This window comes from Boeremia exigua (assembly GCF_020726555.1).
Source record: "Boeremia exigua strain MPI-SDFR-AT-0100 chromosome Unknown C7974scaffold_5, whole genome shotgun sequence".
Taxonomy (NCBI): Eukaryota; Fungi; Ascomycota; class Dothideomycetes; order Pleosporales; family Didymellaceae; genus Boeremia; species Boeremia exigua.
This window is the reverse complement of record NW_025763522.1, coordinates 1,584,188-1,611,411: the sequence shown is the minus strand read 5'-3', so window position 1 is coordinate 1,611,411 and position 27,224 is coordinate 1,584,188. Positions and strand designations below refer to the sequence as shown.

Genomic DNA, 27,224 nt, shown 5'->3' with positions numbered 1-27,224 from the left:
ATTGAGACCACGATCGGGGAGCACGACAGGGCTCCACAATTCGGTCCGATACAGTGACCCATGGTCACGTGTTTGTCTCAGACAGAAACTGGTCACATCTAGGTCTGGCGAACAGGACCGAGAAACATCGATTCCGGCCATCCACAATCGCGCATAATTTCCTACTATAGCATTCCATGGGCAGCGAAGGCATCATCCATCACATCTCAAGACCTATCATGACCATTCACGACTCTCGTTGGCTACTATTTCTTCCCGGTGGCTGCATAGCGACGGCATTGCGCATTCGAGCGATTAGCGACATTATCATCATTATCATCATCATCATCGTGGGCCGGCTGTCTTACTTTCTATTTGTTTCCAACTGGGCCGGCTGTTTGATCTTCATAAATTGCGAAAAGTTGCTGTTTTTCCTTCGTGACGATTACGATGACACTACGATCAAATGAAGAAAAAGAACACGATGATGAGCCTCGCGGCTTCACGATTACCATTACGAGAGCCATTTTTCATAGACCATACTCAAGTTCAATCTGACTATCTACCATTGCTCAATGCGCCAGATAGTTCTGGGTTCCTCAAACGTGGTGAACAATCAGTTCTGCTTGTGCACCGCACAGTGCCAATCCTCATCCCCAGCTTCGCGGTCTTTCTGCTTCTTGCACCTCTTGTTCTTCAGTGTCCTTGCGGAGCACTGGATCTTGGGGTTTTTGCGTGGTTTTTTGGTGCCCTTCGACTCAGGGGGCTCTGTCGCTCCCCGCTTTGGTGGCCTACCACCTCCCCTTGGCTCAGTGGGAGCGGACTCCCCGGCAGGCGTCACGGCACTACCCGTGGCTGCCGTCGGCGGTACAGCTGCCGCCGGCGGTACCACGGGTGTGGTCTCGATGGTGGCAAAGACTCCGATCTGCAGTGTGTTGCGAGTGGCAGGCGGGTCAACAGGCACTGTCTCCACAGTCGCCACAGGAACGTGCAACGAGTTCACCGCCTCCGGCGGCGACGGTGATGACCAATCAATAGTACTGGCCAGCTCAGGAAGTGATGAGGAGCTGTCGTCGGGCCGTGTTTCGTTGCCGGTGATGTCGCTCAGTGGCGACTGCTCAGTCCTCAGTACGTAGCGACCGGTTGTCACATCCCTTATGTAGTCGGGATGGCTAATGCGTGCTTGGTTGTGATGTGTGATGCTATCTTCGCCGGATAAGATGAGGGTCTCTTCTTCTGGTTGATCGATGTAATGGGTGAAGTACAGGTTCTCTGCATGGTCGAAGTAAACGAAGCCATCGGTGTTCTGCAAGAGCTGGTCCAAGTTCGACACGCGGTTTGGAAGGCGTCCGGCTAGCTCTGTGAGTGTGAAGCCAGTGAGGGCGTCTAAGTCGGTCAACTTGCTTTGGATCTCTTCGACGGATGGCCCATCGTCGGGGAGTATGAAATTGCCGGTCGTCACATCCTTGCGTGCCATGGTGTTGAGAACGCTAGCCACAAGTCTCCTGGTGTCTGTGGATGGCCAGTAATGCCCAGCCAACTCGGAATATGAGACTGAATCGCTGCTGCTGTGAAGAATGTTTGCCACAGTTGCCTTGATGCCTTGCTCTGACGGGATGGGCTTGCGAATGTATCTGCTCTCGACAGGGTCATCGATTTGCAGTGCTGTCTTGACGGAGGGCTGAGGAGTGAGCGTTGCAAAATGCTCAACGCGGTATACCAGCACCTGCACATCCCTCGCATTTGGAAAAGCGTGGCAGATTTCGACCAGAGTAGCGCCCTTCTCCTTCACACTGTCTCTGTCGAAGAATTCTTCCAGCTCATCCGCTGATGGCTGTTCGTCTTCGAAATACCGAGCTCGCTCCGAAACTCCCATGACCAGCTCATGCCACACCAGATAGCGCTTGAAGAGCTCGAGGATCAGCCATGAACCATCGTTCCCCTCTCGCTTCTCCGCCATCTCGATAAGATGGTTGCGCGTGTAGGTCAGATAGCGGTTCCATTCGGAATCATTCATTCTGGTAACGCTTCTGCAAGCCCGGATCCACAGAACGGCGGCCAGTCTGTCCGTAGGATCACCCATGGCCTCCTTCACGTACAAGATACGGCCGTCCGGTGGCAAGGGGTACTCATCTACCGGAAAGAGACCCACGCGCTTGCCATCTGGGCGGACTGTACTCGGCCAGAGTCGCTGCATCTCTATCACGTGCTCTTCGGTGAGTGGACCTTCGTTGTACTGACCAACCAAGTTGAAGTAATAGTTCGTCATGCGGATGGTGTCGACTGCTGCAGCATAGAGAACTGGCTCGAGGAGCGGATTTGTGAGACGGATCTGGCTGTCGAAAGTAGCTGGGATACCCACGCCAGTGAAAGGGATCGTGGTCCAGTCGGGATGATTCTGAACCGGGTAAGGGACTTGGACCTCTGTTTCCAATGATAGATTATCTAGAAACTGCAGGGCATAGTCGTTGGCGACATCCCTAGGATCCATACCGAAGGACTGGTGGAGACTCATGCTTGGATTTGTGCGGTGACGAAAGTGTGTGTTCGGCTGTGTGAGTGATTGATTGATATCGTCGTGCTTTCTGGGAAGAGAAAGTTTGGGAGAAGAAGAGAAAGGTATATACGTGCGAGAAACAATTGAAAAAGAGGACAATAGGACAATGGCACAATAAAGACTGCCATACAGATTGCGTCACTCTTGTGGACAATACGAGAACAATGGAAAGTGATTGCGGGTGAAAGAGACCACCGGCCAGCCGAGCGGTGCTTTGTCTTCACCTTGTTGATCGCGCTGGATTGGCGTCCATTTCTAAAGACCCCTTTGATAAGCAACAAGGGAACACAACACTTCTCAGAGCTTGATCATATCGCCCGAAGACATGCCATGTCAGATAACGAACGTGTCTTGATGTGGCTCGAGAGGAACCAGTTGTGTCGAGCAGACAAGGTTACAAGAGTAGCATATCCAAGGCTCGAATGACGCAGCCGTTGCTTCTGACAAGAGTTTATGCCCTATAAGCTGGGAACAATGTTGTTGTGATTGTTTGCTTGACGCCGGCTTGCCCCAGTACAATCCGCTGCAAGGTCGAAGACGAACCGTTGGAAGAAATTACAACAAACTCCAGCGATTAAAATCAACGACTCGCTTTTCTTGACTCTAACTCTTCAAGTAGCCATAAGGAAGTGCCTACGGAGCTAATTGATACCCTCGACAAAGCGAAATCGTAGCATGCAGCCCTTGAATAGTACGCCTTTTGACTGAAGTCCCACCCTGATTGTTCGAAACACGACACACGCCGACAGGAACGGGAGTTGACACGAGCTCTGATGAGCACATGCCTGTCGTCGAGAGAGCTAACACTCATCGAGAACAACCGCTAAGAGACTCCCATACCTGCAAACACCAAAGCAGCGACATTCATGACGACAATGACTCCCCAGATTATAACTGCGAAAGCCGTCGTAATCCAATGGTTGCGCATCTGCACATAACTGTCGGAGGCACCAGCTGATTCTCGTTCAGAAGGAGCTGCACTACTACCGGGCCTTACAAGGACCTTCATGTATTGCGCTCGGCAAGTGAACCAAATTAGAGGTGCGCTTACGAAAGGCAGTATGACGCTTAGTGCGAACTGACTACCGTTCAAAGCCTTGCTCAGTCCTTCTTGTCCAACAGAGCCAGCGATGACGATGGACGGTGTGATACTGATTGTTCGTGTCAAAAGGCGACGCATCCATGGTCTCATTGTCCAGTTTAGCTGGCCTTCCGATACCATCTGCCCGGCAATGGTGCATACGATCCCAGCCGATGTTCCAGAGAGAAGCAATGCAAGAGCGAATAAGGTACCTGCGATAGGTGCGATGGACCGTGACAAGAGACTGTGTATGGAGAAGAGATCTGCATCTGTTGCTTCTGATTGGCCGTAAAGCGACGCACCGGACACAATAAGGATAGCTGAGTTGACGAAGAGAGCGAACGTGAAGAGAGAGATGGCAAGCTCTGCAATGCTGTATGACATGCAATGCTTGATAGCGGCAAGAGACGGTCTGTACTTCAGTTCGTCTGTCAGGGAGTCGGTGTCGGCGTCACGAAAAGACGTGGAGTTGTGTTGGTCGTCATACTCGCGCAGACGCGGCTGTACGATGCCGCTACCCAGATAGAGACTATGGGGCATGACGGTAGCACCCAAAATACCGCAAGCTTGATAAAGCCTGTTCGGAATTAGTAGGGTTTGGTGTAGAAAGACACACATATTACGTACGCTTGCGATTTGACCAGAGTCGAAGAAGGAACATAGCCATGGAAAACTTCGCCCACCGAAGCGTGAATCTTGCTGAGTTCGAAGCAGAAACAAATGACAACACCGAGCACAAGCAATGCTACGAAGCATTCGAAGCCTCGGACTGCACGCATGGTGCCAGATGGTGAGTAAAAGATGAGGATGATCAGAACATCTACAATAGATATAGCACATCCAGCGACCAGTGGGACTTTGATCAGTATATTTAACGCGATTGCGGTACCGATGACCTGTAATTGTAAGCTCAGCCACTTATAAGGAAAGATATGCCCACCTCAGCGATATCTGTCGCGATAATAGCGGATTCTGCAAAGAAGTAAAGGACATAATTCAACCACGGCGGCAGATGAGCCTTGCAATTCTGTGCAAGGTTCATTCCAGTAACGGAACCTAGTTTGATGCACAAAGCTTGAAGAAAGATTGCGAACATATTGGACATCAAGACGATGAAAAGCAACTTGAACTCAAACGAGGCACCGGCAGCAACATCAGTAGCGTAGTTTCCTTGCATCAGTCAGCTTTGTCAATATGTAAAAGCATTTTGCAAAGCAATGAGTCGCTTCTCACGTAATGTTAGAGAACTTACCAGGATCAATATACGCTACGGCAACCATGAAGCCAGGCCCAATAAACTTCAAGTACTTGCGAACGACCTCGATAGCACGGCTGAGGATACCTCCACGACGGCCTGAATGGACGATTTCTTGGTCTACGCCAAAAATGGCGGACGGTCGGATGGCTGCTTCAGCAGCACCGGGGCCTGCCTTCCCGGCTACATCGCTTCTTCTGCGCAGGCCATCGAAAGCTTTTGCTTGCAACGTCCCGTCATCTTCATCCACTTGTCGATGACCTATCGCCAATCCGTTATCAGCGCTGCTGAAATCTATCCGGTGATCATCCCTAGCTCTTGTGTTTGCCATGTATCCAAGGTCCGCTCTTGTTGTTGCATCTGCGTTGAGCGCATTGGGGTTCTGGTTGTACCCTTCCGGAAATTCCGGCTCCGTACGCGAAGGGCAGTTCATCGTGTTGAGCTAACGACCTTGTTCTGTGTACCGCAGCGACTGAGTGAGTACGGTAGGCCGAGTGAGGTGTGCAGGTCTTGAGACGTCAGAAGATGTCGGCGTAATTCTTGTGGGGTAATAGCGGCGCCGGATGACGAGGCCGGGTTCGCGATTTCCGATTACGGTTTTGGTCTAGCGATTTCTCCTGATGCCACTATCAGGGCGGCGCTGTAAGTAAGAACAGCATCGTGGGCAGCCATTGTGTGAGTCCCTCACGTGTGCTGCTGCTGTTCGCATGTCACGCGATGGCGTTGGAGCACTGTGATGGTGGCGAGGCTCATCGATTGTGGGGCAAGGCCAAGTTTCATCAAGCCATAACCAAGGAAAGCTTGTTTGATGTTAGCCTCACAAACATTACGAACTGAATCAGGTAAGAAGGTCATAGAGATGATATTACGACGATCCCTCTGACGGTGTACACTTTGAAGAATCAACGGAGACATCGTTAGCCGCATGTTCCTGCGCACGAACAAACCCAGAAAGACGCCCCCAAAATTAGGGATGAAGCCAACCTCCACTCCCTTAGCAAACCCACGACCGCTTAACGCAGATTTTGCGCTCAACTTTCAAATGGAAAATTGGAAAGGCGACTCTCCACCTGAAGCGACACGTGTGATCAAAGCATACCAAAAGTCGTGATGCCTTCTTTGCAATCTGTACGATTTGCGTTTCTTAAGTGCTTGAATCACGGTTCGATTCTGTGGCTTGATGATATACATGGTGGAGTACCGTGAAGCCCGATGGATTTGCAGCTACCACATGATGAGCTCACCGATTTTCAGATGCATGTGCGCAGAGCTGATGCTGCCTGCGTACACAAGCTCCGATGCAGGTATTCTCTTGCTTCCGTATTGACGTACATGTCGCAATACCAACTCCGAGGCAATTACATACAATTGTTAGAATAAGATATTTCTGAGAATATTGTGTCTCTGTAGGCAAGAGAAGACAAGTCAACGCTGTGTATGAAACTAGTTTTCTGATTTACTGAGTTCAGCGATCGGGATTCGTATGGGCCAATAGCCGAAGTAAGCACGAGAAGCAGCAAGGGAACATAAACATGGTAATGAACAATTTGATTCTTGGTTTGATATACAGTCAGCATATGACTATTAGAAATTTATACAACTTGAGTGCCGGCTTTTGCAGCAGGCGAGTATGCTCAGCGCTTGAGCGAGAAGAAATCTATCTAGCTCTAAAAACAAAGTGCGGAAATGCGTGACGCTCATCTCAATAAAACGACGTAAGCAGGCGGGAAAATGCGAGAGATGCGAGAGACAGGCCTAGACCTTCTCTGTGGGTACGCCCGGCGACGATGTTGAAGCCGTGTGGTTGACCGACTTCTCGTTGTCAGCGGGGGTTGCTGTGCGGCTGGGCTCGTGAAGCATCTGCTCCTGACCGGCGGACTTGGTGGCACCGGCATTCTTATCTTCGGTCTTCTCCTTCTTGTTCTTGGGCATGCGGACGAGCCAGTAGAGGGCAAGAGCGGCGAAGATGTTGAAGATGACGTAGACCCACAGGATGCCGAAGTTGCGCCAAGCATCTTCGTACTTGGAGGACAGCGCGGCAAGGAAGACGTTGGTGTCCTTGATAGTGCAGTAGCTGCACTGATCGGTGGATGTGGCGTTCTCGAGGTAGCCGCCAGCCGTGCTCATGTAGTCCTTCATGAAGTCTCCACAATTCTGGCCTTCCGGAGCATTGAATTTGATGAACTCGTTTGCAGCGCATTGCACAGAACTGTTCGCTAAACCTGTCGCTAGCAATCCAGACACTAGGTACGTGAAGGGCGAGATGCGGTACATGAAGATCCAGAAACGAGGGAAGCTGTCGGGTGGCGCGAGAACACCACAGAAGATCAGGCATAGGGAAAACATCAGATTGGCGAGGTTAGCACCGGTCTCGGCCGTATCCAGACCAGCGATGATCATATGTGTGAAAGTCGAGGTGAACAACAGGAACATCCAGGTAAACAAGAAGAGCTGGAAACCGCGGTAGGCAACTTCGTCGGTGGGTTGTGCGTTGCGGTACAGACCAATTGGATAGTACCAACAAAAGAAGATGAGGACAGCCATGAGCGAGTTCCAAGGGATTTCGACGATGATGTTGGAAAGCATGAATGCCTTCCAGGAGTACGTCTTGCTGGGACGCTCGCGGACCTCATACAGAGCACGCTGGGTGACAAAGTGAGGCATGATCTGTTGAACGAGCTGGCCGAAGATGGTCATCAACATAAAGATACCGAACATCTGGTTCTGGAGACCTTGCTGTGTGTTGGGCATGTTGTAAAGCGAGAACCCAATGAACAGAGCTGATGAAACACAGAGGAGAGTCTTCGAGTAGATGTAAGCAGGGCTGCGCCAGTACTGCTGGAAAACACGTAGGGTAGTTTGACGGAACTGCTCTGAGAAAGGAGCGGCAAATTCACGGAAAGCGGCTTTGTCTTCGCGCTTTTGAGTAGACACAGTGCGTTCCAAGCGATCAGCCTGTGAGCGCTCAACCTTAAGTTCCTCGAGATGACGTTGGACTTCAGCGTATTCGGGAGAGTTACGCCATGCCTGAGGCCAGTCGACGTCAGTGTGCGATCCAGGAGCAGCGCCAATTACCTCAAGCATCCATTCGGCAGGGTTAGCCTCGGGAGGACAGGGATGACCTCCGTTGCGGACAAAATAATCGACAAGGACCTTGGAGTTGTGGCCAACGGTGCCGTAGTAGACAGTGCGACCACCCTTGGCGAGGAAGAGGAGACGATCAAAACGCTGGAACAGCATGGCAGAAGGCTGGTGGATGGTGCAGAGAATAGCCTGGCCGTTGTTCTTCAGTTTGTCCAAGAGATCGAGAATAGCCCACGAGGTTTGAGAGTCTAGACCAGAAGTAGGCTCGTCTAAGAAGAGAAGCAGAGCAGGCTTAGCAGCTAGCTCCACACCAATAGTAAGACGTTTGCGCTGTTCAACGTTGAGACCTTCACCTGGAACACCGACAATAGCATCAGCGTATTCATCCATATCAAGAAGCTTGATGACTTCGCTGACGTAGTCGATCTTCTCTTGACGAGGGACGTGGGCGGGTTGACGGAGGAGGGCAGAGAAGGTCAAAGCTTCACGAACGGTCGAAGTGGCCAAGTGCAAATCCTGTTGCTGAGCGTAACCGGTCTTGCGCTGGAAGGACTGATCACGAGGGACGCCGTCGACCAGCATCTCACCAGTGATGACACCCATGGTAGTACGAGTAGCCAAGACATCGAGTAAAGTAGTCTTGCCAGCACCAGACACACCCATCAGAGCAGTCAAAGTACCTGGCTTGACCCAACCGTCAACGTGATCCAGAATGCGGCGAGGCTCGCCCTTGATCTTGATGTCGTAGCAGACGTCCTTCCACTGGAAGATAGCAGTCTGGCGCTCGATGATGGCGATGTTGTCGTTGCTGTCGGCGTAACCACCGGGGCGACCTGTAGGATTGTTCTCAAGATCTTCAGTAGACTTGCCCTTGGGGACCTGGTGACCACGGCGGAAAAGGAGGACTTCACCCTTGGACTTGGCGGATGTGATGAACTCGGTAGCGGTGAGGTAGACTATCATTAGGCCGATCATGAAGGCCAACAGAATCCCGAAGTTGCGCCACTTGTGCGAGTGCTCGTACTCGTACGATGAAAGGATATACACTTCGCCATCCACAAAAGGATTTCCAGCAACGGCACCGACGGACGAACAGGCGTGGCTCAAGGAATCGGCTGCCAGGTTGTAGGAAGGACCTTGGGGAACGAACGCGTTGCACTCGTATTGTCTGCCGACGAACTCGTTGATCATGAGAGCCTCGAAACCATAACTGACGGGATTGACGTAGCGAATCCACTTGGACCAACCCAACATGTAACTGGGAGGGATGGCGAAACCAGTGTAGATGACGAGACCCAGGATAAGGATGGCAGCGGGTGCAAGCGCCTGGACGAGGGACTTGGACAAAGAGGCGATCGAGCGGAAGAACATCGACATGACCAGGGTGAGGGTGAACGAGATCAACACGAAGAAGAAGAAGTTGCCAGGCTCGCGACGCAGATTCGTCATGAAGTACAGGACGAGGTTGAAGGTAATGGCGTTAGCGATTTTATACGGCATGTCAGTCAACATACTGGCGAAGGCTTCTGCGGACGGATGATAGAGGGCGTATCGAGAGTGCTTTTCGACAATGGGACGTTGAGCGTAGAGAGTCAGAATTTCGAGGGCAGAACCGAAGGCGTTCATGAGAATGGCGAAGAAGAGCAGGGCAGATCGCTGGTAGAACGAGCTGGTGGTAGGCTGGAGGTTGAAGAAGACAGACGAGATAATCAGGGCCATGATGGAGTTTGCGATGAGTTGAGTGAGTGTGATGCTGGGATCGGCCTTTAGGCGAACGAATCCACGCCACAGGCAGAGCTTGATCTGCTGCGTGTAGGAGAGTGTGTATGGGGACTTCGCACGCATACCCTTAGCCTGCTGGAGCTGACGCGACTCAGCAAACTTTTGAGCCTGCTCACCGCCGATAGGGTACTTCTGTTCATAGGCAGTGATTTCAGCGAGAAGAGCGACGCGCTCAGGCGACTCCAGCCAGCGCTGGTGGAACTCGTCAGGAGTGCGAGGAGTACGGCCTTCGAAACCCTTGGCAACAATGCGCTCCAGGGAAGATGTCATGGAAGTGAGGAAATCGGCATCGGTCTGGCGGTCAGGGCAAACGAAACCCATGTTCACGAAGTAAGCCTTCGCCTCGGTAGTCTTGCCGTAGAAGATTTGGCGGCCTTCGTACAGAACAAGAACCTTGTCGAAAAGATCGTACGCAGCCTGTGGGGCCTGGTAGATCGCGACACAGGCTGTCGTGCCGTTGATCTCGGTCTCCATGCGCAGAGTCTTTACAAACTCAATGGCGTTGGCAGAATCAAGACCACGCGTACTGTTATCCCATGCTTGCAGGGGCGCCCGGCTGAGAGTGGCTTCGGCGATGGTAACACGCTTACGCTCTCCACCAGAGACACCTCGAATGAAGTCGTTTCCAACTCGGGTGTTGATCGTATGCGAGATACCGTACATAGCCATGATGACATCGCGCTGGTGCTTGGCGTACACGTCTGGGCTGACGCCGCCAGGGATATTACGGGGACGGCGAGCAAGGGCGGCAAACTATTATACATTAGCGTGGAATGGAAGGCGGTGTGGATGAGCGTACGTAGAGAGTCTCGCCGACAGTCATCGCAGGGAAGTGAACGTCGACTTCAGCGGTGTAGATGGCCTCACCACGGTAGTTCTGCTGCATGAGCTCTGGGCTGACACCTTGGTAGTTCAGTTTGGAGTTCTCATCAACGAAAAAGCCGTGTGTCTCTCCGGTAAGAGTCTTGAGGAAAGTCGAGCAACCTGATCCAGGAGGTCCGAGCACCACCATCATCTCACCGGCCTCGACCAGGCCATCAACACCTCGCAGAATGTTGATCTTGCGACCTTTGTCGCCCTTGAGCTTTTTGAGCAAGGCAGGTCCCTCGAACCAAATGTTGCCAACACTCTTCTGGTAATCGGTATCGGCGCCAAAACCGTGGACATTGAGGTCCCTGAAGGAAACACCAGCTTGCCTGGGAGGAGGAGCATTCGAGTCTGAAAGCTGGAGGTTCATCATTGCCTTGGTCCATGCGCGAGCATTGAAGTTCTCGCCGCTAGGATCCAAAGACGATCCAGGTGTGGCCTCGAACGGATTCTGGTGATGTGAAGCAGACTGGTGGCTCTGCGTGGTGAAGCGTCTTGCAAGCTGCAGAACCTCACGCTCTCTCCGGGCGGTCTCCTCTTCGTCGACATCCTGGGTGTATGGCACCTCTTTCTCGACTGAATTATTCGGGTGGTGGTTGCTTCTGGGAGGCGAGTTTGGTGCAGCAATTGTCGATGCATTAGACGATGTGTCGTTGCGGTTGTCTTCATCGTGGAAATGCGATTGTGACGGGCGGCGAGCCTGCATCTCAGCAGTAGGCACACCTCCAGCTGCGGCCTCACGGTCGTAGTTGGAGGAGTTAAAGTTGCCTACGAGAGACATTATGATTGGGCGGACGCCGCTAGGCCCCTTGATTGGCCAGCTGTATTAAGGTTATCGTGGTAATGGTGCTGTACTTGAGCAATGCTGAAAAAAGAAGGCGCGAATATTAAAGGGTGCTGGGACCAGGACCGGGAATTGTGAATCAAAACAATGAGCGGGAGGCTGCCTGATAAAAGGTTGCACGCGCGTAGGTAATGAAATGCGCCCAGAGGCGAGCGTAGGGGTTGCGATCCACGGTTAACGGCTTAGCCCTCCGCGCCCGGAGGCGGATACGCTCACGCCCGGCGTACTTGGCTGCTCGCTTGCGCCCCAAAGGGCGACCCGGAATACGGTCCATACGGACCCGAGTGCGAGCCACCAATAGGCACACGCGCAGTGCGAGGGCCTGTCGTGAAGCTCGCACGTCTTTCGTGCGGCTGCGGGATGCGATGTGCAACTGGTGCGGCTCTGGCGCGGTACCGCGGCGCATGGTGGTCTTCCAGCAGCGCGGTCCTCGAGCATCTGAACCACATCGATGTCTTTGAATGATTAAACTGTTTCAAGTAGCCTATCACACAGTGACAAGAGCATGTGTATTGTGTCCCCTAGTCGCACGGCACCGACACAGTCAGCTCTGGGCGGTGCAATGGACCAAAGAGGAAGTAGATTGGGCCTGCTATGACATGATCGGAAGTTCTTGGCTTGGCTCACCACGATGTCGCGATGCCATCAATGTCGAGAAATCAGAGACTACTCCAATGGAAGTGCTCGCGCTCCGGCTCTGTTGGTCTCGTCATCACTGCTTCCTTACCAGCAATCACCTTCTTGCCTCCATCACAACAAACGTCAAAGTGATTGACCTCAACAATCTAGACCTGCCAATCGTCCATCACGGACGAAAAACGCAAAATGTGCTCAGGGTTGAATCGTGAAAGTGGGGCTTCAAATCTCGCGGCTGCTCCTTCCTTCCCTCAGGTTGCGTCACCGTGCGCACTTCGCGTGGCCTAAAGTGGCGGACCCATCACACTTCCGTCTGCCGGCCATCTTATCTTAGCGTTGTGACCTCAGCCTTACAGCGCTCCGGTCCCCATCATACAAGAGCATCCGGGCGCCCTGACAAAGGGGCCTCCGCAAAACTGGAGACTGGTACGCGCAAGCTGCCACCGGGCCCGCGGGAGTTTCTGACCGGCCTGCTGATGCTGACGGGCAACATGTCGGTAAAGGTGTAAGAATGCTTGGCGCATCCTGGATGTTAGGTGGATTGCTTGTGCTTCCGCTTCCCGATACGTGTAGTGCTGCCTGGCGCTGAATGGACGGTGGCCTTGGCTGGGAGATATAAATGCTTGCCGGACGACATCGGCGGCCCAAACACTCGGCTCTAGTCAGATTTTAGTCGCGTTGACAGGCGTGATGAATCCGGGTCACATCACGGCTCCGAAGTTCTATCATGGAGGATGTGTGCTGCAGTCATTGCTGTGTACACTGGAGCTAATCACACGCTGTAGGGTACGACCTCGCTTTTCGGCCAAATTTCCTGTCACTGGTCCGGTAGCTTAGAAGAGTCAGACTACTTTACAACGACCGTCACGGCTGCAACGGCAGCAATGATCACCACGCAAAGCGCTGACGTTACAGGGGTCCGTCCTCTTAAGAAGGCCCTACTTTTCTACACAAGCAGGCGCATCACTGACACGAGGCTTAATCTAGGTAGTCTGACAGCGACGATGCCTGCGGCTGTGCTATCAGCACAGTCAATGCACACGCAACACGGATCTTTGCTACATCCGTGGAAACTGCCTGACTACATGCTTCCCCAACATCAAGATGCTTCACTGCTTCCCAGCTTCACGTCGGTGATTTCACCTGCAAGAAAATATGTACTATTAACCCCCCCTAGTCCGCCATCAAGATGAAATCACAAGCCTCCGAGCAATAATCACCTCTTCCACGGAGGTCCACTTCTCGGTCGTCGAAATCGCATCTCCGACTCCTTCGAGCACTATCCGTATTTCCACCCCAGCCGACATGCAGGAGCGCATTCCTGGCGTCCCATCACCAAACACAAACACCCACACCATCTCAAGCAATCCAGCCGTCTGGCGCGGCACCAGATCTGCTCCAAACGTGCGCCGAACCACAATCTCCTCCCCATTCGATTGTCTCAAGCCCTGAACAAACAGCGGTAGACGTCACTCCTCCACCCCCTCAGCACACACACCTCTCACCACAGTCCTCCTCCCCTCCCCCGCTCAGCGCAACCAGCAACCCACCTTCCAGCACGCAAGGGTCCCACACAACCATACCAGCGGATCCCCACTCCCTGCGTCCCCGCCACCCCCCTTGCATCCCGACCCAGCGCCTCGTTGCCAATCTCCCGCTGCACGCGAACATCGGTAGGCAAGTGGTGCGCGTGCATGCGCGGAGTCGGAAATATGGTGTAGTGTCAACAAACAGTGTCTGCGCGTAGGCATGCGTGTGTAAACACGCTTGTAAACAGACGACCCCGCCCTGCCCGGGTCCACGCCGAGGCTTTAGTAACCCACGTGGACGACGAGTACAAGGGATGATGCGATGGGGCGTTAGAAAGGCGGTGGGCTGGAGCGAGTGCGGCTTGAGAACCGCAGCTTCAGGTCTGCAGGCGTTCCGCGACTGTGTCCGGTGAGGAGCGTGGTTGTCCCTCGGTCCTTCGGGCTGGCTGGACGGGTCAAAAATGAGACCCTGATCCGCAGCGGTGCGGCCCAGCGCTGTGCTCGACTCGAGGCAGCACAGGGCGCATGCGAGACCGCAGGACAGCATGTCTCGCTGCTGCAGACCGAAGCCGCAGTTTCTAGCCGCGAGGAGCCCGAGACACGGATACACGCTGGGCGAGGCGAGGCGGTGCACAACAGCTCCCGAAGCAGGTGCTGCGTGACGTACGTGTTGTCTCCAGATAGCTGGCCGGTTTCTACAGTCAATGAGTTATGCTCCACTGCTGGATAATGAATGTGCTTCGCCACGTGTCACTGGACACTGGACACTGAACTCGACTACACGTGATTGCGCGGAAGTGCATATGCAGTCTAGAGCGTAGAGTAGGGAGCATGGAGCTTGTATCGTAGACAGTCTCTTCTCCCCCCCATGTTACAAACAGTGCGGTGCATGAAATACCTCCCATCACGCCCCACGTGTCAATCAGGGCGTAGGTGCAGGGCAGTGACTCGGCGACAAGGCGGGAAAGACTTGGAGATGCTTGATTCGAGAGAGAGATATGCTACGTTGCAGGGTGGTATGAAGGGCGATCAGCAAGGATCAATCATCATCAAGCAGCACGACGAGATGTGATGCGATCGAGTAAGATGACTTAAGTACACTGCAGCATAGTGCAGTGCAGCACACATGCGCAGTCTAGCATCCATAGTCCACAGTATACACATAATACTACGAATCCTACGAATACTCTGCCATCCGTAACAAGACGAAATGGAACACCAACTTCTGCCTCACCGCCGAACGACAATCGTAAGCATGTAGTGGATAACACACACATCTCCATCCCAACGCCGTATGCCCACTCGTCCGCCTCCTGAGTTCATGAAAATCCCATCCCAGTACCTAACCGAGGCCCCCCTAAAGACCTAAAGCCCTAAAGACCGAATGCCCTTAAGACCGAATGCCCGTTATCACAGTACACGCAGCGCGCCAGTGCGGCCCCACGCGGCACAGCAGCAATCTGCACTACCTAACATCGCTATTGAATCTACACCGGGAAGCGGAACATCCTGATCCGCTCCAACGCTCTCCGACATTTCAAAAGCCCCCCCTTCTGCGTCACCAGCCGGCACGTCGCGGAAAGCCCGCCTAGCTAGCCAGTAGTAGGTACTCAGCGATCTACAGATAGCGTGCTTCGGACACCTTCTAGAAGCTCCACACAGCCCGCTCTCGCAACGCTTGTCTCAAAACGATGCACCGAAGAACTGGCTCGCGCGCTCAATATCAGCGTCGCCGTTTGCAAAATCCCAGCCCACTATGGTGGGATCCTGACTGCAGCACACGATGCGACGGGCATCGAACTGCAGTTTGAAGACACGCGAGTTGGTGCCCTGGTTGGGGAGGACGACGGTGCCGGGCGGATGGTGGTGGTGTGCTGGGTTGCCAAAAAAGTGTTGGTGCGGTTGATTTGCGGGGGCGCCTTGTGCGGGTGCAGGTTGGACAGGTTGGTTAGCAGGGCCGGCGTTAGGATTGCCAACGGGGGCAGTTGTGGTGGTTGTGGGTGGTCGTGGATTACCGGCGCTGGCAGCGTTGGCCGTGCCAGTGCCGTGCATTGCTTGTGAGGCTACATGGAGCGCCTGTGCCTGCTGAGCGAGGTTCTGGGCTGCTTGAGCCTGAGCTTGAGCCTGTTGTGCCAGGGCCTGGAAGTTGTTCTGCGGCCCAGCTGCTGGGCCTGCTTGGTGCTGTCCGGCAGCCTGATTGCCCTGGGCACCTGCAGCAGGAGCCTGGCTGGCGGCCCTCCTGGGTTGACCGCCTGCGCCCCTGACCGCGTCATTCTGGTGCAGAAGTTTCGACTTCTCCCAAGCACCGTCCGCCCCTTTTTTCCAAATGATGACCGTCTCGTCGTAGGAGCCCGAGACAATTCGGGCCCATTTGCTGCCTCCACCACCCGGTGGTAGCTTTGCCCCATACGCAAAAATAGAGTTCGGGTCCCGGGAGCCAGCGTTGCGTGCTTGTCGCTGCGCTCTAGAGAGCCTCTGCTCGACCTGGCCCCTGTTCTGTGCTTCGAAAAACTTACGGTCCACAGCTCGTGCTTCGGCTTCAAGCTCTTCCTCATTGCCGGGGAGGTCACCGAACTGAGCTTGCACAGTGCGCACAAGGTTAGTGTGCCCTTTCAGGCAAGCTACTTCAGCTCCTGTTGCTCGGTCGAAAATGCGGATGGTTTCGTCGGAGCTGCCACTAACAATTCTTCGTCCGTCAAATTGCACGCATGCAATACCCTTGCTATGTCCTGAAAAAGTCCGGATGCATGCGCCAGTCCGCACGTCCCATACCTTGACGGTCCGGTCTCCTGAAGCAGAAACAATCTGTCCGTCAAGGATCTGTATTGCGTTGACGGCCGCACCATGTCCTCCCAGGGTCATAATCAGATTGTAAGGCCTCAGAGGTGTGAAGCGCAAACTATTGTTCTCGGCTATTGCCTGCATGTTGATGATGTACTCTGGGAAGCGTGCTGTGCCCTTTGTAGTTGATGAGGGATATGCATCGTCGCTGGGTAGCATTTCTTTTCGATTCCAGACCTTGATTGTCTTGTCTTTCGAGCACGTGACGAGGTATCGATCATCAAAGCGCAGATTCAGGACTGATTCTGAATGTGCTTTCTCGATCTCTTTGATGATCTGCCCAGTCGAAAAGCGCCAGATGATAACTTTGCAGTCGCTCCCTCCAGACGCCACAATGTCGTGTTCAGGCCGGTCATCGAACTGCAAGCAAAGCACAGAGGCAGCATGGCCTAGCAGCGGTTTGCGCACTAGGCGTTGTGTGTCGAGGTTCCAGATCCTGATACTCCGGTCTCTGCTGCCACTGACTAGGTACTTTCCTGAGTATTGTATCGAATACACGCACTCGGTGTGCGCTTCGGTGGGGTGGTTGGGGTGGGGCAGTTGGAAGTTGTGGTACCGGCCGGCATTCCAATTGTCCTCGAGTCGCTTCTTCTGCTTGTACAAGTATTGCCAGTTGATCTTGGGCTCAGAACCTGGCAGGAGCAGCGACAACTCGACGCGAGATGTAGCAGCTTCTGTCGATGGAGCACTTTCGGGCTGGGTGGGCGAGTTTTTCCGCTCCTGTGCCGGTTGTGTCTGCGCCGTCACGACGCCCTCCATCTGGTCGTCTGCTCTGGCCGACGAGCCGTCGTCAGCCTCGACTGTGCCGTGCTGCTCGCCCCAGCTGTTCTCTCGGGGCAACCCGTCGCCGAAGAGCTGGCGCTCGCCGCGCACGCGTCGCTTGGACGACGGCTTATCCAGGTCCATATCCTCGGCGGCCCTCGGACGCGTCTTACGCTCCTTCTCGCGGAAGCTGGTGCGGCGCTGGCGCTCGGTCTCCTCGTACTCGTGGACCTGGGCGAAGTTGGCATTCCAGCCCTCGAGACGGAACAGCAGGCGCCACAGCGGGCTGTCCATGACACGGATGCGCCATGCGCGCGACAGCGTCGACGCCTGCAGCAGCGTCTGCGGCTCGAGGTATGACAGGATCTGGAAGGTGATCTCGGGCGGCAGATACATGACCGGGTCGAGGTGCAGCAGCGGGTTCAGCTTCTCGACGATGCCGGCGATGGAGGCGGTCCGCAGCGTGCGCAGGATGGCGTAGGCGATTTCTGTAGGGCGTTAGCTGTGCGGTCGGCGGACAGGCGCGGCCACGTACCGCTGCGCTGCTGCTCGTCCAGCCCCAGCATCCAGTCGGGCAGGCTGAAGCGCAGCGCGTCAGGGTCCACGCCGGGCTCCATGCCGCTGTCGCCGGCGCCCATGATCATGTCTGTCTCATTCTGGCTGCGTGTGTCCTCGGAGTAGCCCTCGTCGAAGCGGCTGGCGGCCATGGCGGATGCTGGGCGGAAACTGTACGGCGGACTACCGAGCGGGTCCATCGCGGTGCTCCTGCTGTGGCGTCGGAGGTCCGGCGGCAGTGGCGCGGCGTCGAGGAAGGCGCGATATCGTCACGGCGAGCGCGCGGGCGTAATGGTGCAACGGCGGTCGTCGCCCGGTGCTGCCTGGGGCTCAACGCTGCTGCTTGGCTTGCAGGTCGGCGGCTTCCGTGCGGGTATGCTTAACAGAGGGTTCTGCTGCAACGGCGGTCTAGCATGTGTGATGCGCGTCTGCTGTCGACTTCACCTGTCGTCAGTCACCGGCCATCAGTCAAGAGTCTCCACGGCCGAACCCGCGCTGCCGCCGCCTTCTGGTCTGCGGTCAGCCGCACGCGCTAGCCGATTTGGGCACCTCGAAGCCTCCACGCCGAGACCTCAGACCAAAGGCCTCGTTCTTTGCTAGGACCGCAGGAAGCGAATCCCATGCTCGCACAGTCGCCTACGCCTAGCTGTGCGGCGCAAACACCACTAGCGACGGGTGCTTGCATCGCGCCGCAGTCATGTTATCTCGAATTGCAGCCTTGTGTACCTTGGTTGCCGCCATACAAATCTCCAGCCCGTGTGAAGGCCATTGCGCCACCAACTGCCAGTCCAGCCACAGTGTGGGCATGGGCAGCATCCTCCGTACCCTCCCTCATGCGTGAATGTCATCGAATGCTGTTGTCCCTCTCTGGGCGGCCACGGCAGCACAGAGCTAGCACCTGAGTGCGCACAAGGACCCCGTACCACACGTCCAGCGAGCAGCATCTATTCCTGCTCACCCAAGCGCCGACACCCCGCCAACGAGCACGCTGTCACCTGCGCTCACCGGTCAGCACTGCACGCAAAGACCGCGCACCCCTCATAGCGACCCAACTCGGCGCGTACATCATCGTCCAGCAAATCCATCCCCTCACCACCTGGCCTGCGTAGTCCCCATACTTCGTGTCGAGCTAGCCACCTGCCTGGCCAGACTAGATCCATGTGCCCACTAGCTGAAGTACTCACGCAGAACTCCGATGCGCGGGCAGATCACCTCCTAGTCGGGCACTCACCGGCAGTGAAAACCCGAGTGCCCAGTGCGAAACGCTGAGTGGTGCCCGATTGCGCTGGGGACGGAGGTCATGAGATTGAGTGTGAGAATGAGATGAGACCGAGTGTCCTGAGATTGAGATGAGATTAAGTGTCCTGAGAACGAGATGAGAACTTACACCGCGACAAAACTCCAATGATCGCTGACTACTCTACATACATATACATTGGATCTGTGCACTATCTACAGCACATCCAGACCATGTTTGCCGACAGCCTGGAGTGGGATTGTAGGCCTGCGAGTGGACGGACGGAGGCGCTTGGATCGCTGGGTGGGTAGGCGGTAGGTAGCATGGCAGGACAGGGAAGACGGTGGGGCGGGCTGGGGTTGGTTGTGACTGTGACTGTGTACAATATACACACTTGCTCAGGGTAGGCAATCAAGATGATGCCTTTGGCCGAGTGGAGGGCGTTGAGCGGTGTGAGATGGAAATTATGCTGCATTTTCCAAGTCCAAACGAGGTAGATCTGCTCGTGTGTGGCCACTTGGGTCCAGGGACTTGGTGCACTTTGCTTGTATGAGATGTCACTAACTCAAAGACCTACAGTAGTGACCGGTGTCTACCTCCCGAAAAGGCGGGTTGCAAGCCAGGTCAATATTCTAACTTACATGGCATAGCGAGGAGGTGCTTCAGGTCGTCTCCAGGGTATGTGTTTGGGCGCACAGTAGGTATCCAAGCTTCTGAGCCGCTTGTGCGTAGTGCTTGTCTGTCCACTCCAGTGTTGGCAGGCTGCGTTCAGAGTGCAGCTACTCGACGACTATCTTAGTTTCGCAACCGCTACTCTCACATCCGTATTTGACATGGCATGTGTGTTAGTAGTCTTGGGGGCGTTCGGTTCCGATCCACGACGTTCTTACACACATGCAACGTCAGAGGTTGAGCGACTTCCAAATGTGACGGAAGACTCCGTATTACATACTAGTACACCAAAGCAGCAGGTGCGGAAACGGGCAGTATACACAGCGTAGAGCCGTTGAAGGGTCATACAAGATCTAGACCACTTTTGAAAGACGACCAGAATGAAGCTGCATCATCGACTGGATCCTCGAGTTCTTTGAGGCTCTTGGGCCCGTGATGTCTGTGGCACTTTACATGTCCTTGTTACAGCGGCCTGACGTACGAGTGACGCGGTTTCTTGGCATCCTCCCTCTCTCTTGTGATGACCAAGACTAGTCAGATGTCCGTGAGGTGACCGGCGCTCAATGTTGCAGCGATGGCAGCCCGTTCTGCAGACTCGTGCGCGATGGCAGAACCGGCGGGATGTCTCCAATTTACTGCATGTCAGTCGCAGGGCATCAATGTCCGGCGGGCGGACCACTTGAGTCAGCGCTCATATGACACGCCGTTCGGTTCAAGGGTCTCGATGAACCATGGACGGCAAGCGCTGAGCTCTTGGGCGTAAGCCACGCGCCGTCACGCGACGGCTGGCGACAACAGGCGGGCGGCTGCGCAGGGAGCGGTGCAGCATCGTGATCGACGGCGGGCGGCAGGCGTGGAGTGCAGTTGCAGTCGAGGGCTTGGGTGACTGGGGTGTGCGATCACGTGCTTGGCCGTTGTTTCACCCCTATCTGCAGCTGCCAGCGCCCAACACTACTGCCCAGCACATCCCACGTTCAGCGCAAAGCCTGCCTGTCGCACACACTGCCCACACTGCACCGCACCGCCGCCCTGGATTGCGCCGCCTTTGACAGTGCTGGCGCTCCTGCTCTTGCCCGCCCCGTGAACTCGGCGCGCTCTGCCTGGACCCTCTGTTAGCGCCCCCTCGATCGTCTACTGGACATGCAGTAGAGTAGCGGTCACCGCCTGCCCCGTCCGCACCGGATTACTCGCAGCTCGTCGCTCAATAGCATGGAAGCGGGCGTCGCGTTTCATTCCGGCCTCCCGCGCGCCCACACTTCGCAGCCTCCGTCACATTCGCGCATGACTTCCTCCGGCGGGCCTTCAGTCCTTATGTCCTCGCACCAAAGCTTCCAGAGCTTCTCCACCCACAACAGCTCGCGCGACACCTCGGGCACCAATGCCACCTCCACCTCCACCCTGTTCGGCCAGGCGCCGCCCGCCTTCCCCACGCTGGCTACGCCCGTCAACGGTGGCCCTGTCGAGGCCAGCGAAAACGTCCTCAACAAGCGCGCCGACAAGGACACGTCGCTGTTCCAGCGCTGCCTGACGCTGCAGCTGCGCTTGCGCGCCATCGCCGGCTTCGAGCGCTGGCTGAACGAGGAGGAAGACCGCGCCGACGACGATGAGCCTGTCGACCCCGTGACGCTGCTGTGGCGGACCTTCCGGCGGGGTTACCCGTTGATGGAGCTGTACAACGCCCTGGGGCCCGCGAATATGCTGGTCATTCCCAACGCAAAGGCCGACGAGAAGAGCCAGAAGAAGAATGAGAAAATGGCCACCTACAAGTTTATCCAGGCCTGCGTCAACGAGCTGGGCATCTCGCAGGAGGGCTGCTTCATCCTGATGGATCTGTACGGTGACGATACGACTGGATTCGTCAAGGTACGATGCGCTATCAATGCCCGCCCGCGATTCACCTCCTAACTGTGTGCAGGTCATCAACGTCGTTAATCGCGTCCTCGACTCGCTTGTCCAGATGGGCAAGATTAACCCGGCCGCCGCCGACCTCGACGACGGTGCCGTCTTCTCGTCCATCAAGCGCTCTCAGCGAGAGTACATCATCGACGAGCTGGTCAAGACCGAGCGCACCTACGTCCAGCATCTCGAGCTCCTGCAGGAGTTCAAGAAGCTCGTAGAAGAGAAGGGAATTATCAGCGGAGATCAGATCCACGACATCTTCTTGAACCTGAACGCCCTGCTTGATTTCCAGCGCCGGTTCCTCATCCGTGTCGAGCAGACAAACGCGCTGTCCCCGGACGAGCAGAACTGGGGCAACCTCTTTGTGCTCTACAAGGATGCATTCAAGGTCTACGAGCCGTACATTGCCAACCAGAAGAAGTGCGAGCAGATCGCAATGCGCGAGTTCGACAAGCTGAAAGAGACGGGCGGAACTGCAGAGATGCGCCAGATGGTGGAATCCCCAACGCTGCTCACTTCTTTCTTGCTCAAGCCTTTTCAGCGATTGACAAAGTATCCGTTGTTGCTTTCGGTGAGCCGTTCGTTCCCTGGCCACTACGACCACTGCTAACAAACACTAGCAATTGCAAAAGAACGGCGACCTCGACGAACAAAGAAAGGACGATCTCGCTAGAGGCATCGAAGCAGCCTCATCTGTACTCGCTGGTACAAACGACGCCATCGCTCGCGAAGAGCGCGTCGAAGCTGTCGAAGAGCTCAAGACTTTGGTAGAAGACTGGAAGGGTCACCGCATTGAAGGTTTTGGTGATCTGCTTCTCTACGGTCAATTCACTGTGCTCAAGGGCGACAGCATGAGCTCAAAGAACGAGGAGCGCGACGTAAATACTACGCAGCTTTTCGGCAGAAGTCTGGCTAACGCATCCACAGTACAAGATCTACCTTTTCGAAATGATATTGCTCTGCTGCAAGGAAATCAACGTCAACAAGCCGAAGAACAAGATGTCCACCAGGTCACTAGTCACAAAGGACGGAAAGCCAAAGCTACAATTAAAGGGCCGCATCTTCATGCAGAACGTCACCGAGACTATTTCGCTACAGAAGCCAGGCTCTTACACCTGCCAGATTTTCTGGAAAGGCGACCCAGGGATCGAAAATTTCATCATAAAATTTACCTCGGAGGAGACCATGAAGAAATGGGCCGCTCAGGTGGATGCACAGAGGCGTGTATGGAAGGAACAAGCACGGTCCAGCGCCAGCACTACGACTTCGAAGCCCTCAGATACCAACTTTACCTACATGGCTGGTCTCAACGTCGAGAATCCATACGCCCAGCAGGAGGAGGACGATGATGACGACGACGAACCTCCAAACGGTTACCCACGAGATAGTTACGGCATGCAACAGAACGGAATAGGTGGCTCTCCGCGATCACGGTCAGGGACTGGCGAAGGCGGCCTGGACGGGAATGATTCAAGAGTGCCCCCACCACGATTTCCTATGGGCTACAATGGCTCCTCTCAGCCACCATTAACATTGCGCACGCAACAGCTCCAGAACTCAGGTGCGATGGAGTCTCATTTTTCCCCTGTCGCTGAAACCCCCATGTCGTCCTACTCAAATTCCCGGACAAGTTCCTCATCTACAGCTACGTTCCCGTTTCCTCGACAGACGCCGCCAAACGGGTATTCGACGGAGGAAAACAATCGCTACACTGCGCCTGCGCCTTCTCGTGGCCACGGTCGTGAGCCGTCAGGTCAGTATGCTGCCGCGCGAGCCCAGCGACCATCGTTGCCTGCCAATGCCAGTATGTCATCTCAAGGTCCGCGTATGCGGGCAGCTAGTAGCCCCGACATTCACAATGGTAACGTTCCACGTAAAGGACCAAGCGGACCCGTACCGGACGTACCACCTTTCCCAACACACTATGCTTACAACGCTGCAATCGTAAATCGCAGCCAGAACAACTCACCGAGTAGTTTGCCCCCAAGAGCAGGCACTCAATCACCCGCGATCCAGAGAGATCGTCTCATCCAGCAAAGAACCGCCGCAGAGCTCTCCACGCTTGGCGATTTCCCCGGTGGACCTCGTCGCGATCCTGGCTTTCCCATACCTCGTTCTATGACGCCTGCATCTTCTTTCGAGCGAACAATGACTCCAGCTTCGATGGACTCTCGAAACATGTCGCCACCACTTTCGTCGGAACACTCTAATATTCCGAGTCAGCTAAAGGTGAAGGTTCACTGCCCATCAGCAGGTAGCTCAATGGTACTGGTTGTTAGCACCAACATCAGCTTCCAGTCACTTAAGGACCGCATCGATGCCAAGCTTCAACGATCAACTCCGGTTTCGCTTGCATCTGGGCAGGTCAAGCTCAAGTACCTCGATAGCGAAGGCACATACGTTAGTGTCCAGTGTGATGACGACGTCCTGGAGGCGTTTGAGAACTGGCAGGAGCAGCAACGAGACTTGAACCCAGGCGGCGGCCAACTGGGCGAGATTGAACTTTTCTGCCAATGATGATATATCCCCGACACGGCATGGGCCTGGCGTACATGGTGCACATTTGGTTTCTTCTTTTCAAGAGCAGGGCTGCGCATCACATGCACTCCTTCGGCGAACGGAGTCTGCGCACCTCTTCTTTCGACTTTATATCCATAATTTGGCATCACACATGGGTGTGGTGCTTTCCATCACGGCTGGCATGGTACGGCAAGGCAAGGAAAACACGCTGGTCGCACTGGGCTGCTTCACGTCAACATCCTTTCCTCATTGGCTTCTAGAGCGACATCCGTTTTTCGAGTGTAGGTAGTTTCCGTGCAGTAGGGGTTTTGCGGAGGAAGAGCGGGTTTTTGTGCCGCGAGGCAAAGTGATGACTGACGATGGAATGAAAGCACACTTATTGATCTATACTCATGTGCGTTACTATAGGGCGGAGTTTGATAGACCGAAGTAGATGAATCAGTTCAATGTCTGCGTCCGAACTCCACCCATGCCCAGAACTTAGAGACCATGGTCCGCACAACCACAGTACCACCGTCGCACACTCAAACCCACAACTAGGCATTCCCTCCGCGCCCGCGCCCGCGCCCTGCACCCCTCCCCCTCCCTCCTCGCTGTCCTCTCCCTCCCCTCCCACCCCGCCCACCAGGCCGCGGCCCCTGCACAACGCCCCTCGTCCACCGCTCCTTGTCATCCCTCAAATCCCTCCACCGCTCATCCAACCCCGCATACTTCTCCTCCCCACGCGCCAACCCGCGCGCCACACCCTCACTGCTCACCTCGTCCTGCACCAGCAACTGCATCCCCAGCCCCTCCTCGCCGCCCTGCTCATACATGCCCAGCCTCAGCACGTCCGCGCGCGGGTTGTACTTCGCGCCCACATCGAGCGCCGCGGTGGCGGTGGGCGCGGCGCCCGCGAGCAGTGCGTCTGGATGTGCGTCTGCGATGCCGTGGAAGGTCAGGTTTGTGAGCGCGGCTTCGAGGCCTGCGTACAGATTTGGGCTCGTGGGGGAGGGGATGGACAGGCTGTATACGGGCGAGTCGTCGCGGGCTCGGGTGTAGTCCTCGCGGTAGGCGGCGCGGGGGGGCGGGGTGCGCGGGTTGAGGTAGAGATTCCAGCCGCCGGTGAGCGCGGCAGCGGCGGGGTGGGAGTCAGCGACGATGGTGTTGGCGGTGTAGTCGTTAGGGCGCTGGGGGCGCGGTGCGCGGGGCAGGGTGATTTGTTGGTAGGCGTGGGAGCCGGCGAGACGCAGGTCGAAGACTTTGAGCATGCTGTGCATGGAGACGCCGACGACGATGCGTTCGAGGCCCTGGCTGGCGAGGGAGTAGACGGAGGAGTCGTTTGTGGGGTCCCAGTAGAGACTTTCCACGTCGCGAGGTGAGCGCAGGTCGTGCAGTCTGACGATGCCGTCGTAGCCGCCGGAAAGGAAGACGTCGCCGGCATCGGATCCGCCTTGTGTGCGGCCAGAGATGGGGAGGATGGGGTATACTGATGTCTGCGAGCTGCGGCTTGTGCCTAGTGTAAAGTAGCGGTATGGGTCAGATAGGAAGCCGTCCGCGGTGATCCTGTATACTTGGATTGGCTCACTGCTTGGGCCGATTCCAATGGCGACTTTGTCGTCCGACAAGAACTGGCAAGACCAGATGCGACCAGTCCGGGCTCCCTGGATGGTGGGGGGTAACTTCTGATACTGCCTCGATTGAGTTCTCTGATACATCACAGTCCAAAGGAAAGAGCGACAAGCATGTGTCTCCAAGAGTGGCAGCCAATAGCGGGGTGCTGGAGGAAGACACGGTCAGAGCACCGACGGCTCGATCAGCAGTATCGAAATACTGTTCAATCGTTTGACGTTGCTGTGCATCGACGTCGAGCCGCGCAAGGTGGCCAGAGGCTGTGCCAAATACCATAGACTCGAAGCCTTGCTCTTTCTGATGCGGTCGAAGAAGTCGCAGGCTTGTGATATCATCTCTACCTTCATTGCCCTCTGGGATTTTGTATGTGTACCAAGAACTCAAATGCCCAAAAGAGTCGAGGATTCTGGTATTGTTCTGCGTATCATCTTTGAGACCTGATCCCGCCTCTTTTGCTCGCATGACGATCTGCGCGCCGGCAGACCATACCAGAACCTCCCTCCGTTGAGCCCATGAGCCAAGCGTCTCTTCATAGCTGTCAATACTTGGTTGGTAGCCCATGGTTTGCCCCCGAGGCCCTCTCCATGGCACCGACTCCCACGTGTTCAGGCTTGTTGTCTCGGTACTAGGTTCTATATATCTGGCAACGAAGCCCTTCCTTGCCCAATTGCGATAGATTGTTGTCAAGCCGTGCACTGCATTACGTGCATCTGCATCCAGACCACTGATATGGAAGCGTCCCTTGAGCAGGGCTTTCCATCCGTCAAGCTTCGCGAACTCTGATAGGCGCCGGCTTGTCAAAGCCAGGTTGAGCAGGTCGCGAGGCCTGTCGAAGTGGCTAGTGATTATCAAGATGATCTCGTTCGGCAACGTGCTGAGCGTCGCCATTTTTGCCAGGTGTTATTATTGTCTTTGGTGTTGATACATTCAGAGAAAATCAAATGTCTATCGCTTGCGAACAATTATTGCTGACAGTCGGAGTCATCAGGCACCCCAGCGGCTGTATAGACGCAACACTTTTCGAGGTGACTGGCGAGTGACTCTTCAACGATGACGACAGAGCGATCTGAATGTGGCGACTGGATTCGCTAGCGGTGCGCATCAGCCACATCTCCTTTTCCCTGCAGACGTCCTTCCAAGGATTTGCAATAGCGATCTACAAGCTCACAGCTGTCTAATTGCGACGTCTGCTGTCAACAATGATGCAAATGCAGGGCCGAAAGTTAGAGCATGACATGCATTTCTGACGGAGACAATCAACTCGACACAGCAATCGCATTAGCGGGGTTTAAGCTAGCGCACGTGACCTCTAATATGTTAGGCATCCACGGGTGTTGCAAACCCTGAGCGTGTTCACCGCTCGAGTCAGCCCACGAGAACCAATTTCTGCAATCAGAGTGCCCATTGGGAAGGTCCGTTCACCTCAGCATTTCAAAATGGTCCACTCGGACATGGTGAACCGCAAAAGAATTGCGCCACTTCGGTGAACGGTCTCTTCCGGTCCTTAATAGCT

At 55.1% G+C, this 27,224-nt stretch overlaps 7 protein-coding genes across 7 annotated transcripts; 2 read left to right on the top strand and 5 right to left on the bottom strand.

The window, feature by feature from the left end:
• Positions 1 to 522: 522 nt before the first annotated feature.
• C7974DRAFT_171921 (uncharacterized protein) lies at positions 523 to 2,927 on the bottom strand. Its single transcript, XM_046136169.1, has one exon. The coding sequence runs from the start codon at positions 2,492 to 2,494 to the stop codon at positions 596 to 598; it is 1,899 nt and encodes a 632-aa protein (XP_045998225.1). The 5' UTR covers positions 2,495 to 2,927; the 3' UTR covers positions 523 to 595.
• On the bottom strand, positions 2,927 to 5,714 carry C7974DRAFT_171903 (natural resistance-associated macrophage protein-domain-containing protein). Its single transcript, XM_046136168.1, has 4 exons — positions 4,870 to 5,714; positions 4,558 to 4,787; positions 4,245 to 4,513; positions 2,927 to 4,194 (listed from the first exon to the last, which is right to left on the bottom strand). Exons 1-4 carry the CDS (start codon positions 5,303 to 5,305, stop codon positions 3,360 to 3,362), a joined length of 1,770 nt encoding a protein of 589 aa, XP_045998224.1. The 5' UTR covers positions 5,306 to 5,714; the 3' UTR covers positions 2,927 to 3,359.
• Positions 5,715 to 6,627: 913 nt separating this feature from the next.
• Positions 6,628 to 11,311, bottom strand: C7974DRAFT_309124 (ABC transporter CDR4; the record flags this gene model as incomplete). Its single annotated transcript, XM_046138207.1, has 2 exons — positions 6,628 to 10,491; positions 10,538 to 11,311. 2 exons carry the CDS (start codon positions 11,309 to 11,311, stop codon positions 6,628 to 6,630), a joined length of 4,638 nt encoding a protein of 1,545 aa, XP_045998223.1.
• A 1,501-nt stretch (positions 11,312 to 12,812) lies between these two features.
• On the top strand, positions 12,813 to 14,344 carry C7974DRAFT_375535 (uncharacterized protein; the record flags this gene model as incomplete). Its single annotated transcript, XM_046140215.1, has 5 exons — positions 12,813 to 12,821; positions 12,871 to 13,072; positions 13,263 to 13,489; positions 13,596 to 13,758; positions 14,004 to 14,344. The coding sequence occupies 5 exons, from the start codon at positions 12,813 to 12,815 to the stop codon at positions 14,342 to 14,344; spliced, it is 942 nt and encodes a 313-aa protein (XP_045998222.1).
• A 753-nt stretch (positions 14,345 to 15,097) lies between these two features.
• On the bottom strand, positions 15,098 to 18,245 carry C7974DRAFT_171875 (uncharacterized protein). Its single transcript, XM_046136167.1, has 2 exons — positions 17,753 to 18,245; positions 15,098 to 17,705 (listed from the first exon to the last, which is right to left on the bottom strand). Exons 1-2 carry the CDS (start codon positions 17,970 to 17,972, stop codon positions 15,298 to 15,300), a joined length of 2,628 nt encoding a protein of 875 aa, XP_045998221.1. The 5' UTR covers positions 17,973 to 18,245; the 3' UTR covers positions 15,098 to 15,297.
• A 2,645-nt stretch (positions 18,246 to 20,890) lies between these two features.
• On the top strand, positions 20,891 to 24,097 carry C7974DRAFT_309548 (Pleckstrin homology domain-containing protein; the record flags this gene model as incomplete). The annotated part of the gene is made up of 4 exons (XM_046138227.1): positions 20,891 to 21,544; positions 21,597 to 22,151; positions 22,201 to 22,458; positions 22,508 to 24,097. The coding sequence occupies 4 exons, from the start codon at positions 20,891 to 20,893 to the stop codon at positions 24,095 to 24,097; spliced, it is 3,057 nt and encodes a 1,018-aa protein (XP_045998220.1).
• A 539-nt stretch (positions 24,098 to 24,636) lies between these two features.
• Positions 24,637 to 26,748, bottom strand: C7974DRAFT_357836 (uncharacterized protein; the record flags this gene model as incomplete). The annotated part of the gene is given in 2 exon segments (XM_046139625.1): positions 24,637 to 25,743; positions 25,763 to 26,748. The coding sequence occupies 2 exon segments, from the start codon at positions 26,597 to 26,599 to the stop codon at positions 24,637 to 24,639; spliced, it is 1,944 nt and encodes a 647-aa protein (XP_045998219.1). The 5' UTR covers positions 26,600 to 26,748.
• Positions 26,749 to 27,224: the final 476 nt, after the last annotated feature.